Genomic DNA, 17,364 nt, shown 5'->3' with positions numbered 1-17,364 from the left:
TGATATGATGTCAGGTGAACACAGTGGGCCCTGACAATGATATGATATCCGGTGAACACAGTGGGCACTGACTATGATATGATGTCAGGTGTACACAGTAGGCCCTGACTATGCCCATGCCGAGGCCAGGAAGTCCCCAGCCCTGGACGGTAAGGTGGAGAGGGACAGCGAGGGGAAAGAGATCCGCTACCCTGTTATGCTCTCCGCCATGGAGAAACTGGTGGCCCGCAAGGTCTGCCTGGCCTTCAAGGTGAGGCTTTTCAACCAATCAGACCACTCGCTGTTTGTGTGAGTGTCATCTCACCCGATCAATCTGAAGCCATCTTAAACTCGCGGTGCATCCCAATAGTCTGAAGAGGCTTCCTCTCCTTAACCTCGTCTTATCTCCTTCATCTGCAAGAGCTGCGTTTGGTAAAAGCTTCTGTTGTGTGTTTTTCAGGTAAGTGCTGATGAATGACGGGAGGAACCCTCTTTAGACTACTGGGATGCACTCCACTTGATTGGCTACATTCAGTTTCAATGTCTGACTTGCGACACTCTCTTTCTATCCCAGCAAACTGTGTGTGGCTTCGACCTCTTGAGAGCAAACGGCCACTCTTTCGTCTGTGACGTCAACGGCTTCAGCTTCGTGAAGAACTCCATGAAGTACTATGACGACTGTGCCAAGGTCTTGGGGTAGGTGAGGCAGGCTGTCATGCTGAAGGTTCAACTAGCGCTCATCCTTACATCTCCGTTCCTTTACTTTAGTAAAAGTTTTACAGGGACAGTGTGCGCTTGAATCAACATTACTATCTAAGTGCCAGTTTTAGCCAGCCGCCTAATTTCCAACTGCAGTCCCTGGTTTAGCCCTCTGATTTCCACGTTGCTGGGTAACTAGTCATATTGTACGTTGACACCCAGGGGTCAGCTGGGTAAATGGAGCATACTGTACATTGACACCCAGGGGTCAGCTGGGTAAATGGAGCATACTGTACATTGACACCCAGGGGTCAGCTGGGTAAATGGAGCATACTGTACATTGACACCCAGGGGTCAGCTGGGTAACTAGTCATACTGTAAGTTGACACCCAGGGGTCAGCTGGGTAACTAGTCATACTGTAAGTTGACATCCAGGGGTCAGCTGGGTAACTAGTCATACTGTAAGTTGACATCCAGGGGTCAGCTGGGTAACTACTGTAAGTTGTCATACTGGGTAAAGTTGACAGTTGACACCCAGGGGTCAGCTGGGTAACTAGTCATACTGTAAGTTGACACCCAGGGGTCAGCTGGGTAACTAGTCATACTGTACATTGACACCCAGGGGTCAGCTGGGTAACTAGTCATACTGTACATTGACACCCAGGGGTCAGCTGGGTAACTAGTCATACTGTACATTGACAAAGTAATAGTGTCTTTTTATTCACAACTCATTCCTTGAACTAGCTAGAATCCAAACTCTGCTATAGCTCACACTATTAGTTGTCCCCCCCCCCACACACACACAGGAACATGGTGATGCGAGAGCTGGCCCCTCAGTTCCACATCCCCTGGTCCATCCCCCTGGAGGCTGAGGACATACCCATAGTCCCCACCACCTCAGGAACCATGTGAGTACCCCTCTCCTCTTTCTCTCCTCCTCTTCCTTTTTTTCATTTCTCCTCTCATCCTTCTGCTTCTTTCTCCTCTTCTTCCTGCCCCCCCCTCTTCCTTGCTCATCTCTTCTAGAGGTAGTCGGAGGTAGTTTAGTGAACTATACTCACATGGTGATTTAACCTCTCTCTCGAGACTTGAAGACTTGTAAGCTCCCACAGCTAACATCTAGGCTTCATCTCATTGGACTGAACACAGTCCTGAGTCACATAAATGACCTAGTTTGATACCCGGTGTATATAACTGATTTACATGTCCTTTAGCCTATTGGTTTTCCAGCCCCCAGCCTATTGAGATTCTCAATAACAAAGGATGAGTACAGTAAACAACTCCATAATGTCACCTATCCCACAGGATGGAGCTGCGCTGTGTCATCGCCATCATCCGCCACGGAGACCGCACCCCCAAACAGAAGATGAAGATGGAAGTCCGACACCCTCTGTGAGTCTATCTACACCCGCTCTAAATCTATATACCTCAAATACCCCCTCTGTGAGTCTATCTACACCCCCTCTAAATCTATATACCTCAAATACCCCCTTTGTGAGTCTAGATACCTCAAATACCCCCTGTGAGTCTAGATACCTCAAATACCCCCTGTGAGTCTAGATACCTCAAATACCCCCTCTGTGAGTCTAGATACCTCAAATACTCCCTCTGTGAGTCTAGATACCTCAAATACCCCCTCTGTGAGTCTAGATACCTCAAATACCCCCTCTGTGAGTCTAGATACCTCAAATACCCCCTCTCCCGATTCACAGTGGGCAAAATTTTACACGCTGACAAAATGATTGACTTCATTTTCTGTTCGTCCATATAACAAATACAACTTGTAATTCACCTTCCCAAGTCCTGTTGCATTTCAGTGTTGAATCTGTTGTTTTTAGATTCTTTGCGCTGTTTGAAAAGTATGGAGGCTACAAGTCAGGGAAACTGAAGTTGAAGAAACCCAAACAGCTACAGGTCAGTCCAAGTATGTCTTCTTTTCCCATAACACAGAAACCCTCTGTTGAGCGGAAGCCTATTTGTGGTGTTGGGGAAGCTACTCTGAAAATATAGTTCACCAAGCTACCAATGACTTCACACTGAAAGAAGTTAAGCTACCCTTAAGAAAAATACAGTTTGTTTACTTAAGTTATTTTGAAAAAGTAGTTCACTACATCCAAACTACAGTACTTTATTATTATTCTGAAAAATGATCATATGTTAATCTGAAATGGTGTGAATTAGGCAAGTCTAATGTCGAAAAATATAGTTAATTATTAATTATTGCCCATATGATTTGATTTGATTTGATATGTGACCGACCGGCCTGATTCAATTTTATATAGCAAAATTTGAAATTGTGTATTTTACATTGGATAAATGTAGAGACTCAAATGGTATATCATACACTACAGTTGAGGAACAATAGGAAAGTAATTCTGCTTTCAAAGTTAATAAACTTGTAACCTCACATTTGAGAAAATGGCCCTTGAATGTTTTGGTACCTACTGGAGAGCTCTTTGTCTACACCCATTCAGCATTGTTCACACCCTGGGTGGGGCTTTATCCCTTTAAGGATTCACATGTGAGGTTATGTACTAAACAAACTAAGATTTCAATACTAAAGGCTGGCTTGTTGGTAAATTCAATCTGGAGCTCTCTTGGTGTTTGTAAACTCTTAATTTTAAAAAACATTTTTTATTTTATTTTTACCCCTTTTCCTCTCCAATTTTGTGGCATCCAATTGTTAGTAGCTACTATCTTGTCTCATCGCTACAACTCCCATACGGGCTCGGGAGAGACGAAGGTTGAAAGTCATGCATCCTCCGATACACAACCCAACCAAGCCGCACTGCTTCTTAACACCGCGCGCATCCAACCCGGAAGCCAGCTGCACCAATGTGTCAGAGGAAACACCTGGCAACCTTGGTTAGCGTGCCCGGCCCGCCACAGGAGTCGCTGGTGCCCGATGAAACAAGGATATCCCTACCGGCCAAACCCTCCCTAACCCGGACGACGCTAAGCCAATTGTCCCGTCGCCCCACAGACCTCCCAGTTGCGGCCGGTTACGACAGAGCCTGGGCGCGAACCCAGAGTCTCTGGTGGCACAGCTGGCGCTGCAGTACAGCGCCCTTAACCACTGCGCCACCCGGAGGCCTCGTGTTCGTAAACTCAGAGCGTTGTCAGATTGTCTGTTTGTAAGTTCAGAGCGTTTCGAGCGCACACTGGATGCCATGGCCGAGGAGTAGGGTTGATCCGAGCATTCTGACCTAACAACAGCAGTCAAGCACCCAAGCTAACTGACTAAAGTTGGAGACAGGTTATACAACAGCCTTCTGTGTTCTCTTTTCGACTCCGTCTGTGTATTTGCAATAAAACGCCAGGATGTTCTCCATCTCTTTTAGCTATCATACTCTAATTCCACTGATTTCAAAACTCTGTCCTCTAGAAAGTGGAGAGCAACACTTATGTAGTTCTACTACGTGGTATCTTTATAAAAAAGCTGCGTTAGCTAGCAGGAAGGTTGCCGACTTTTTCCGTGGCTAAACCAACTAGGCTCTTAATTTATCAATTTTATTCGTATTTACAGATGGCATGGTAAAACAGTAGTGTATAGTTCCAGTAGTTAGCTACACCGCTACATGGTAAAACAGTAGTGTGTAGTTCCAGTAGTTAGCTACACTGCAAAGTTTTAGACTGATCCAATGAACTATTGCTTTTCTGTTCAAAATATTGTATCAAGTCTGCCCAAATGTGCCTAATTGGTTTATTAATACATTTTCAAGTTCATAACAGTGCACTCTCCTCAAACAATAGCATGGTATTCTTTCACAGTAATAGCCACTGTAAATTGGACAGTGCAGTTAGATTAGCAAGAAGTTAAGCTTTCTGCCAATATCAGATATGTCCTGGGAAATTTTATTGTTACTTACAACCTCATGCTAATCACATTAGCACACGTTAGCTCAACCGTCCCGTGAGGTGGGGGTGGTGGTCACCAATCCTGTAGAGGTTAAGCACTTTGTGACAAATGTCAGTTCGATTGACTATTGTGTGTGTTTTGTGTAGGAAGTTCTGGACATTGCCCGGCTCCTACTGGCTGAGTTGGGACAGCACACAGACTGTGAGATCGAGGAGAAGAAGGGTAAACTGGAGCAGCTCAAGACGGTCCTAGAGATGTGAGAGACGCTTATGGGCACGCCACACACACTCACACCAGGGTTGACCAATCACGTGACCAGTATTGCGATACTCAGAAATATTTTGGCAAGGAAACAAAACATGTAGTAGACTTCATTTCTTATGGAAAACAGTCCTAATGTTGACGAGGAACAAAGTCTGCGTCTGTTTTGTATTTTTTTTATTTTGTTGCCATGGAAAATCTGGTATCCTAGTACACATGTCACGCTCATCTGTCCATCATTTTATCCATGCATCAAGTAGTGATCTGCTCTTCTGTATGTGATGCTTGGTGTAGAAACCTCCTCTGTGTTGCTGTGTCTGTAGTCCAGTGTAGAACCCTCCTCCGTGTTGCTGTGTCTGTAGTCCAGTGTAGAAAACTCCTCCGTGTTGCTGTGTCTGTAGTCCAGTGTAGAACCCTCCTCCGTGTTGCTGTGTCTGTAGTCCAGTGTAGAAACCTCCTCCGTGTTGCTGTGTCTGTAGTCCAGTGTAGAAACCTCCTCCGTGTTGCTGTGTCTGTAGTCCAGTGTAGAACCCTCCTCCGTGTTGCTGTGTCTGTAGTCCAGTGTAGAAACCTCCTCTGTGTCGTTGCTGTGTCTGTAGTCCAGTGTAGAAACCTCCTCTGTGTCGTTGCTGTGTCTGTAGTCCAGTGTAGAAACCTCCTCTGTGTCGTTGCTGTGTCTGTTGTCCAGTGTAGAAACCTCCTCTGTGTCATTGCTGTGTCTGTAGTCCAGTGTAGAAACCTCCTCTGTATCATTGCTGTGTCTGTAGTCCAGTGTAGATCTCTGTGTCATTGCTGTGTCTGTAGTCCAGTGTAGAAACCTCCTCCGTGTTGCTGTGTCTGTAGTCCAGTGTAGAAACCTCCTCTGTGTCATTGCTGTGTCTGTAGTCCAGTGTAGAAACCTCCTCTGTGTCATTGCTGTATCTGTTGTCCATTGCTCCACACATATTGAATTCGCCTCGTCCCTGTATTCCTGAAACACACCATAGCCTAGCAGCTTTCACTTTGTGGACAATCCCCATCCTCCTCGTGTCTCTAATTCTCTTTTCCTCCCTCCTTTCTCTCTCTCTCCTCCTCTTTCCAAAGGGAGTCCAGCCTGAATGACACTCGGTATACCCCCCCCCCCACACTCCCCGGTTTCTCTCCCCCCACCCCTCCCCGGTTCACTCCCCCCACCCCTCCCCCGGTTCACTCCTCACCCCTCCCACGGTTCACTCCTCACCCCTCCCACGGTTCACTCCTCACCCCTCCCACGGTTCACTCCCCTCCACCCACCCCTCCCCCGGTTCACCCCTCCTCGCTCTGTAACCACCACTGCCATTAACCTCCATTCATAACGAGGGATTTTATACTGACCATTAGAATCAGGGACCGCTAGCCACATCCATGTGTGTGTTTTTGAACGAGTGCTGTGTTTGTCTGCGATGCATGTCGTTCTGAAAGTTGCCCTCTAATCTCACTACACCTTCGTCCTCTCACGCTTCTCATTCTCTGTGTACTGTATGTAGTCTTCCTGGTTGAACTTGTTGATAACGGTATGGGATTGCATATTAACCACAATTCAATGCAAATGGCATCTCTTTGACAATAACCAAGGATCAAACACACGGGTTATTGATCTGTGAGGGTTATTGATCTGGAAGAGTGCGGAAACAGGGAATCCAGGATCGGTTGTAAAACACAAACTGTATCGCCTATCAAACCCATTTTCACGGGGCTGTCATGTGTTTGTTCTGTACGTTGTCAAACCTGATGCTTGTCCCAAGGACACTCTTTTCTATTAGAGGAAGGTATGTTTTACATTAGTGACGGATATGCTAAATGATTATAATTGCCGGAGCATTGAACAGCAGTAGGTGGCCTATCACTGTCACATCAATGTATCTCCAACCACAGGGGAGGTAGAGCTAGGTGGGAGGGGTGTTATGCACTTTTACCAAAAGCCGGTCACATCCTGAAGGACAGGGCTGGTATGGCACATTACCAGTAACACAGTGACCTCAGGCTTCCAAAGGTCGTACACAACCACCCAAAACATGTTTCCAGAAACCAGGCAGCTACTTAGAATGTATGCACACATGACTGTAAGTCGCTTTGGATAAAAGCGTCTGCTAAATGGCATATATATTATTATTATTATTATTATTAACTAGTTTAGCCTAGCCTGACTGACTGAGCACTTGCTAGCTAGCGTTTGAAGCTGGTCGAAAACCTCTGAACTATGGTTCTAAAATTAAATGTTGTGTCGGACAGGGTCTGAGTCGGTTCCATTTAAAAATGGCCAATTCCATCCAGTAATTAATTGATTTCAGTTCAAGAAAAGTGTTATTTAAAAAATTAAAAAATTAATAAAAAAGGATATTTAAAATGTACTTCCTAAATTGAGAGTTCGATTGGAGTTGAGCTCAACGCTAAGCTCTTGTCACATGTCTGTAAAGAATGTGTACTGTACATGTAAAATGAGGACTGATCTTCATTAAGGGTGGATACCTGTATAATGATGATCTTCATTAAGGGTGGATACCTGTATAATGATGATCTTCATTAAGGGTGGATACCTGTATAATGATGATCTTCATTAAGGGTGGATACCTGTATAATGATGATCTTCATTAAGGGTGGATACCTGTATAATGATGATCTTCATTAAGGGTGGATACCTGTATAATGATGATCTTCATTAAGGGTGGATACCTGTATAATGATGATCTTCATTAAGGGTGGATACCTGTATAATGATGATCTTCATTAAGGGTGGATACCTGTATAATGATGATCTTCATTAAGGGTGGATACCTGTATAATGATGATCTTCATTAAGGGTGGATACCTGTATAATGAGGACTGATCTTCATTAAGGGTGGATACCTGTATAATGAGGACTGTTCTTCATTAAGGGTGGATACCTGTATAATGAGGACTGTTGGTCATTAAGGGGGGATACCTGTATAATGAGGACTGATCTTCATTAAGGGGGGATACCTGTATAATGAGGACTGTTGGTCATTAAGGGGGGATACCTGTATAATGAGGACTGTTCTTCATTAAGGGGGGATACCTCTATAATGAGGACTGTTCTTCATTAAGGGTGGATACCTGTATAATGAGGACTGTGCTTCATTAAGGGTGGATACCTGTATAATGATGTTCTTCATTAAGGGTGGATACCTGTATAATGATGTTCTTCATTAAGGGTGGATACCTGTATAATGATGACTGATCTTCATTAATGGTGGATACCTGTATAATGAGGACTGATCTTCATTAAGGGTGGATACCTGTATAATGATGACTGATCTTCATTAAGGGTGGATACCTGTATAATGATGATCTTCATTAAGGGTGGATACCTGTATAATGATGTTCTTCATTAAGGGTGGATACCTGTATAATGATGACTGATCTTCATTAAGGGTGGATACCTGTATAATGATGACTGATCTTCATTAAGGGTGGATACCTGTATAATGATGACTGATCTTCATTAAGGGTGGATACCGGTATAATGATGACTGATCTTCATTAATGGTGGATACCTGTATAATGAGGACTGATCTTCATTAAGGGTGGATACCTGTATAATGAGGACTGATCTTCATTAAGGGTGGATACCGGTATAATGATGACTGATCTTCATTAATGGTGGATACCTGTATAATGAGGACTGATCTTCATTAAGGGTGGATGCCTGTATAATGAGGACTGTTCTTCATTAAGGGGGGATACCTGTATAATGAGGACTGATCTTCATTAAGGGTGGATACCTGTATAATGAGGACTGTTCTTCATTAAGGGTGGATACCTGTATAATGAGGACTGTTCTTCATTAAGGGTGGATGCCTGTATAATGAGGACTGATCTTCATTAAGGGTGGATACCTGTATAATGAGGACTGATCTTCATTAAGGGTGGATGCCTGTATAATGAGGACTGATCTTCATTAAGGGTTGATACCTGTATAATGATGATCTTCATTAAGGGTTGATACCTGCCCCCTGTGTGCGTGTCTCTTCCAGGTACGGCCATTTCTCAGGCATCAACAGGAAGGTGCAGCTCACCTACCTGCCCAACGGACAGCCCAAAGCCTCCAGTGAGGAAGAAGGTAGGGAGGAGGAGTCGCAGGCATACACCATCTCTGCTCATGTTCATGATTAACTTCTTACACACACAGTTGAAGTCTGACATTTACATACACCTTGGCCAAATACACTTAAACTGTTTTTCACAATTCCTGACAATTAATCCTAGTAAAAATTCCCTGTCTTAGGTCCGTTAGAATCACCACTTTATTTTAAGAATGTGAAATGTCAGAATAATAGTAGAGAGAATTATTTATTTCATCACATTCCCAGTGGGTCAGAAGTTTACACTCAATTCATATTTGGTAGCATTGCCTTTAAATAGTTTAATAATATTATTATTATTATAAATAGTTTAACTTGTGTCAAATGTTTGGGTTGCCTTCCACAAGCTTCCCACAATAGGTGGTGTGAATGTTGGCCATTCCTCCTGACAAAGCTGGTGCACACTCTTTATCAGTTCTACCTAAAAAAATGTATGGGATTGAGGTCAGGGCTTTGTGATGGCCACTCCAATACCTTGACTTTGTTGTCCTTAAACCATTTTGCCACAACTTTGGAAGTATGCTTGGGGTCATTGTCCATTTGGAAGACCTATTTGCGACCAAGCTTTAACTTCCTGACTGATGTCTTGAGATGTTGCTCAATATATCCACATAATTTTCCTCCCTCATGAAAGCATCTATTTTGTGAAGTGCACCAGTCCCTCCTGCAGCACAGTAATAATATAATAATAATATAATAATAATAATAATATAATAATAATAATAATTATAATAATATAATTATAATAATAATAATATAATAATAATATAATAATAATAATATAATAATAACAGCACCCCCACAACATGATGCAGCCACCCCCGTGCTTCATGTTCTATTTTAGTTTTATCAAACCAGAGGACATTTCTCCAAAAGGTACGATCTTTGTCTCTATGTGCAGTTGCAAACCGTAGTCTGGCTTTTTTTATGGCAGTGGCTTCTTCCTTGCTGAGGGGCCTTTCAGGTTATGTCGATATAGGACTCGTTTTACTGTGGATATAGATACTTTTGTACCTGTTTCCTCCAGCATCTTCACAAGGTCCTTTGCTGTTGTCCTGCGATTAATTTGCACTTTCCGCACCAAAGTACGTTCATCTCTAGGAAACAGAACGCGTCTCCTTCCTGGGCGGTATGACGGCTGCGTGGTCCCATGGTGTTTAAACAGATGAACGTGGTACCTTCAGGCGTTTGGAAATTGCTCCCAAGGATGAACCAGACTTGTGGAGGTCTACAATGTTTTTTTCTGAGGTCTTCGCTGATTTCTTTTGATTTTCCCATGATGTCAAGCAAAAGAGGCACTGAGTTTGAAGGTACACCTTGAAATACATCCACAGGTACACCTCCAATTGACTCAAATTATGTCAATTAGCCTATCAGAAGCTTCTAAATCCATGACATCATTTTCTGGAATATTCCAATCTGTATAAAGGCAGTCAACTTAGTGTATGGAAACTTCTGACCCAATGGAATTGTGATACAGTGAAATAACATGTCTGTAAACAATTGTTGGAAAAATGTATTGTGTCATGCACAAGGTAGATGTCCTAACCAACTTGCCAAAACTATAGTTTGTTAACAAGAAATTTGTGGAGTGGTTGAAAAACGAGTTTTAATGACTCCAAACTAAGTGTATGTAAACTTCTGACTTCAACTGTATGTTTAACATACACATTCTTAGCCTGAAGGAACGAATGCAGTTGTTTTTGTGTGTGTTCAGAGTGTCCAACGGAGGGTCCGTCTCTGCTGCTGGTGTTGAAGTGGGGCGGGGAGCTGACCCCGGCAGGCAGGGTACAGGCTGAGGAGCTGGGCAGGGCCTTCCGCTGCATGTACCCTGGAGGACAAGGTACAGCACTCTACGACTGGACACTCCCACTACCTCTGGTCCACTCCTCAGCTCTACACTATATACTACCTCTACACTATATACTACCTCTACACTATATACTACCTCTACACTATATACTACCTCTACACTATATACTACCTCTACACTATATACTACCTCTACACTATATACTACCTCTGGTTCCACTCCTCACCTCTACACTATATACGACCTCTACACTATATACGACCTCTACACTATATACTACCTCTACACTCTTCAGCTCTACACTATATACTACCTCGACACTATATACTACCTCGACACTATATACTACCTCTACACTATATACTACCTCTACACTATATACTACCTCTACACTCCTCACCTCTACACTATATACTACCTCTACACTCCTCACCTCTACACTATATACTACCTCTACACTATATACTACCTCTACACTATATACTACCTCTGGTTACACTCCTCACCTCTACACTATATATGACCTCTACACTATATACTACCTCTACACTATATACTACCTCTACACTATATACATTACATTACATTTACATTTACATTTAAGTCATTTAGCAGACGCTCTTATCCAGAGCGACTTACAAATTGGTGCATTCACCTTATGACATCCAGTGGAACAGTCACTTTACAATAGTGCATCTAAATCTTAAGGGGGGGGTGAGAGGGATTACTTATCCTATCCTAGGTATTCCTTAAAGAGGTGGGGTTTCAGGTGTCTCCGGAAGGTGGTGATTGACTCCGCTGTCCTGGCGTCGTGAGGGAGTTTGTTCCACCATTGGGGGGCCAGAGCAGCGAACAGTTTTGACTGGGCTGAGCGGGAGCTGTACTTCCTCAGTGGTAGGGAGGCGAGCAGGCCAGAGGTGGATGAACGCAGTGCCCTTGTTTGGGTGTAGGGCCTGATCAGAGCCTGGAGGTACTGAGGTGCCGTTCCCCTCACAGCTCCGTAGGCAAGCACCATGGTCTTGTAGCGGATGCGAGCTTCAACTGGAAGCCAGTGGAGAGAACGGAGGAGCGGGGTGACGTGAGAGAACTATATACTACCTCTACACTATATAATACCTCTACACTCCTCACCTCTACACTATATACTACCTCTACACTCCTCACCTCTACACTATATACTACCTCTACACTATATACTACCTCTACACTCTTCAGCTCTACACTATATACTACCTATACACTATATACTACCTCTACACTATATACTACCTCGACACTATATACTACCTCTACACTATATACTACCTCTACACTATATACTACCTCTACACTATATACTACCTCTACACTATATACTACCTCTACACTATATACTACCTCTACACTATATACTACCTCTACACTATATACTACCTCTACACTATATACTACCTCTACACTATATACTACCTCTACACTATATACGACCTCTACACTATATACGACCTCTACACTATATACGACCTCTACACTATATACTACCTCTGGTTACACTCCTCACCTCTACACTATATACTACCTCTACACTCCTCACCTCTACACTATATACTACCTCTACACTATATACTACCTCTACACTATATACTACCTCTGGTTACACTCCTCACCTCTACACTATATACTACCTCTACACTCCTCACCTCTACACTATATACTACCTCTACACTATATACTACCTCTACACTATATACTACCTCTACACTATATACGACCTCTACACTATGTACTACCTCTACACTATATACTACCTCTACACTATATACTACCTCTACACTATATACTACCTCTACACTATATACTACCTATACACTATATACTACCACTATATATGACCTCTACACTATATACGACCTCTACACTATATACTACCTCTACACTCCTCACCTCTACACTATATACTACCTCTACACTCCTCACCTCTACACTATATACTACCTCTACACTATATACTACCTCTGGTTACACTCCTCACCTCTACACTATATACTACCTCTACACTATATACTACCTCTACACTATATACTACCTCTACACTATATACTACCTCTACACTATATACTACCTCTACACTATATACTACCTATACACTATATACTACCACTATATATGACCTCTACACTATATACGACCTCTACACTATATACTACCTCTACACTATATACTACCTCTACACTATATACTACCTCTACACTCCTCACCTCTACACTATATACTACCTCTACACTATATACTACCTCTACATTCCTCACCTCTACACTATATACTACCTCTACATTCCTCACCTCTACACTATATACTACCTCTACACTCCTCACCTCTACACTATATACTACCTCTACACTCCTCACCTCTACACTATATACTACCTCTACACTATATACTACCTCTACACTATATACGACCTCTGGTTACACTCCTCACCTCTACACTATATACTACCTCTACACTATATACTACCTCTACAATATATACTACCTCTACACTCCTCACCTCTACACTATATACTACCTCTACACTATATACTACCTCTACACTCCTCACCTCTACACTATATACTACCTCTACACTCCTCACCTCTACACTATATACTACCTCTACACTCCTCACCTCTACACTATATACTACCTCTACACTATATACTACCTCTACACTCCTCACCTCTACACTATATACTACCTCTACACTATATACGACCTCTGGTTACACTCCTCACCTCTACACTATATACTACCTCTACACTATATACTACCTCTACACTATATACTACCTCTACACTATATACTACCTCTACACTATATACTACCTCTACACTATATACTACCTCTACACTATATACTACCTCTGGTTACACTCCTCACCTCTACACTATATACTACCTCTACACTATATACTACCTCTACACTATATACTACCTCTACACTATATACTACCTCTACACTATATACTACCTCTGGTTACACTCCTCGCCTCTACACTATATACTACCTCTACAATATATACTACCTAATAATAATAATAATATATGCCATTTAGCAGACGCTTTTATCCAAAGCGACTTACAGTCATGTGTGCATACATTCTACACTACCTCTACACTCTACACTATATACGACCTCTACACTATATACGACCTCTACACTATATACTACCTCTACACTCCTCACCTCTACACTATATACTACCTCTACACTATATACGACCTCTACACTATATACGACCTCTACACTATATACGACCTCTACACTATATACGACCTCTACACTATATACTACCTCTACACTCCTCACCTCTACACTATATTCAACCTCTACACTATATACGACCTCTATACTATATACTACCTCTACACTATATACTACCTCTACACTATATAATACCTCTACACTCCTCACCTCTACACTATATACTACCTCTACACTATATACTACCTCTACACTATATACTACCTCTACACTATATACGACCTCTACACTATATACGACCTCTACACTATATACGACCTCTACACTATATACGACCTCTACACTATATAGGACCTCTACACTATATACGACCTCTACACTATATACGACCTCTACACTATATACGACCTCTACACTATATACGACCTCTACACTATATACGACCTCTACACTATATACGACCTCTACACTATATACGACCTCTACACTATATACGACCTCTACACTATATACGACCTCTACACTATATACGACCTCTACACTACATACGACCTCTACACTACATACGACCTCTACACTACATACGACCTCTACACTACATACGACCTCTACACTCCTCACCACTACACTATATACTACCTCTACACTATATACTACCTCTACACTCCTCACCTCTACACTATATACTACCTCTACACTACATACGACCTCTACACTATATACGACCTCTACACTATATACGACCTCTACACTATATACTACCTCTACACGATATACTACCTATTCACTATTTGGTCAAACCCAAATGATTTGACATCAAAAGCAGCCCTGGTTTCAATTGAATTCAGTTGAACTACATGTAGATAACGCTATACAGTGTTTGATAAGAAAACTTCCCTGCTTGTCCATACATACAGTAACACTTTTCTAGAGCCCTGGGTTTGTCTTCATGAGGTCTCATGGTCAGGGAGAACTTGGGACATATTGGCCCAAATCATAACTCCGTTTTTAGTAAATCATGCGTTGAGGTTAATGGGGTATTTTTTTGTACGAGCTCAAATTAGGCATTAGGCTCTAAAGTTGGGATTCGTTCCAATGGCACTTCTGCCCTTCTCATTGCTGAAGGGAAATCAGGTTGGGCTCTAGTATTCATTATGGACGACTATTACACAACCTGCAGGAGGATTCATTATGGACGACTATTACACAACCAGCAGGAGGATTCATTATGGACGACTATTAGACAACCTGCAGGAGGATTCATTATGGACGACTATTACACAACCTGCAGGAGGATTCATTATGGACGACTATTAGACAACCTGCAGGAGGATTCATTATGTTCAAATCAAATGTATTTATATAGCCCCCGGACACATAAACTACTGCAGCATAACTATTACACAACCTGCAGGTGGATTCATTATGGACGACTATTACACAACCTGCAGGAGGATTCATTATGGACGACTATTAAACAACCAGCAGGAGGATTCATTATGGACGACTATTAAACAACCAGCAGGAGGATACATTATGGACGACTATTAAACAACCTGCAGGAGGATTCATTATATTAGACTATTACACAACCTGCAGGAGGATTCATTATGTTAAACTATTAAACAACCTGCAGGAAGATTTCATTATATTAGACTATTACACAACCTGCAGGTGGATTCATTATGGACGACTATTACACAACCTGCAGGAGGATTCATTATGGACGACTATTAAACAACCTGCAGGAGGATTCATTATGGACGACTATTACACAACCTGCAGGAGGATTCATTATGGACGACTATTACACAACCTGCAGGAGGATTCATTATATTAGACTATTAAACAACCTGCAGGAGGATTCATTATATTAGACTATTAAACAACCTGCAGGAGGATTCATTATGGACGACTATTAAACAACCAGCAGGAGGATACATTATGTTAAACTATTAAACAACCTGCAGGAGGATTCATTATATTAGACTATTAAACAACCTGCAGGAGGATTCATTATGGACGACTATTAAACAACCAGCAGGAGGATACATTATGTTAAACTATTAAACAACCTGCAGGAAGATTTCATTATATTAGACTATTAAACAACCTGCAGGAGGATTCATTATGGACGACTATTAAACAACCAGCAGGAGGATACATTATGTTAAACTATTAAACAACCTGCAGGAGGATTTCATTATATTAGACTATTACACAACCTGCAGGTGGATTCATTATGGACGACTATTACACAACCTGCAGGTGGATTCATTATGGACGACTATTACACAACCAGCAGGAGGATTCATTATGGACGACTATTACACAACCTGCAGGAGGATTCATCATGGACGACTATTAAACAACCTGCAGGAGGATTTATCATGGACGACTATTACACAACCTGCAGGAGGATTCATTATGTTAAACTATTAAACAACCTGCAGGAGGATTCATTATATTAGACTATTACACAACCTGCAGGAGGATTCATTATGGACGACTATTACACAACCTGCAGGAGGATTCATTATGGACGACTATTACACAACCTGCAGGAGGATCCATTATGGAATTTCCCAGGTTTTTAGTGGTTTGATTTCAACCTCATTACATGAACCATATTTCATCCCAGGTATGAGATGCGAAGGACTGTTTCTTTTTCATGCAAACAGAATCCCGAGTGGCGCAGCGGTCTGGTCTAAGACAGTGCAAGACACGTCACTGCAGTCCCTGGTTCGAATCCAGGCTCTATCATATCCCACCCTGATTGGGAGTCCCATAGGGCGGGGCATAATTTGCCCAATGTTGGCCGGGGTAAGCAGTCATTGCAAATAAGAATTTGTTCTTAACTGACTTGCCTAGTTAAATTTTAAAAATCCAGTTGACGTCTTTTTGAATCACCAATGTTAGCGACCTCATCAACTTTTTGCAGAGTCTGTGCCGTTGCGTAAGTGGATACCCTTTCTTCACGCTTTACCTTCCTCTGTCCTGTAAGCCGGATGTTCCTTCCTTCTCTGATGTCCTGCAAAAGCCTGATGTTCCTTCCTATTCTGATGTTCCTTCCTATTCTGATGTTCCTTCCTATTCTGATGTTCCTTCCTCTGTGATGTTCCTTCCTATTCTGATGTTCCTTCCTCTGTGATGTTCCTTCCTCTGTGATGTTCCTTCCTCTGTGATGTTCCTTCCTCTGTGATGTTCCTTCCTCTGTGATGTTCCTTCCTCTGTGATGTTCCTTCCTCTGTGATGTTCCTTCCTCTGTGATGTTCCTTCCTCTGTGATGTTCCTTCGTCTGTGATGTTCCTTCGTCTGTGATGTTCCTTCGTCTGTGATGTTCCTTCCTCTGTGATGTTCCTTCGTCTGTGATGTTCCTTCCTCTGTGATGTTCCTTCCTCTGTGATGTCC

At 42.3% G+C, this 17,364-nt stretch overlaps 1 protein-coding gene across 6 annotated transcripts in view; it reads left to right on the top strand.

The window, feature by feature from the left end:
• LOC124037518 (inositol hexakisphosphate and diphosphoinositol-pentakisphosphate kinase 1-like) overlaps positions 1–17,364 on the top strand; it is a 100,233-nt gene that overhangs the window by 19,623 nt on the left and 63,246 nt on the right. For 3 of the 6 annotated variants that reach the window (XM_046352302.1, XM_046352303.1, XM_046352300.1), the window contains exons 8-16: positions 89–250; positions 554–675; positions 1,485–1,586; positions 1,984–2,070; positions 2,517–2,592; positions 4,684–4,793; positions 5,882–5,905; positions 8,812–8,897; positions 10,637–10,762. In XM_046352302.1, coding sequence (XP_046208258.1) covers positions 89–250; positions 554–675; positions 1,485–1,586; positions 1,984–2,070; positions 2,517–2,592; positions 4,684–4,793; positions 5,882–5,905; positions 8,812–8,897; positions 10,637–10,762 — 895 coding nt within the window. The remainder of the gene's footprint in view (positions 1–88; positions 251–553; positions 676–1,484; positions 1,587–1,983; positions 2,071–2,516; positions 2,593–4,683; positions 4,794–5,881; positions 5,906–8,811; positions 8,898–10,636; positions 10,763–17,364) is intronic. The other 3 variants (XM_046352305.1, XM_046352301.1, XM_046352304.1) reach the window with 2 other exon arrangements.

This window comes from Oncorhynchus gorbuscha, linkage group LG06 (assembly GCF_021184085.1).
Source record: "Oncorhynchus gorbuscha isolate QuinsamMale2020 ecotype Even-year linkage group LG06, OgorEven_v1.0, whole genome shotgun sequence".
Taxonomy (NCBI): Eukaryota; Metazoa; Chordata; class Actinopteri; order Salmoniformes; family Salmonidae; genus Oncorhynchus; species Oncorhynchus gorbuscha.
The sequence above is the reverse complement of the archived record's forward strand: the minus strand, read 5'-3'. Positions and strand labels throughout refer to the sequence as shown.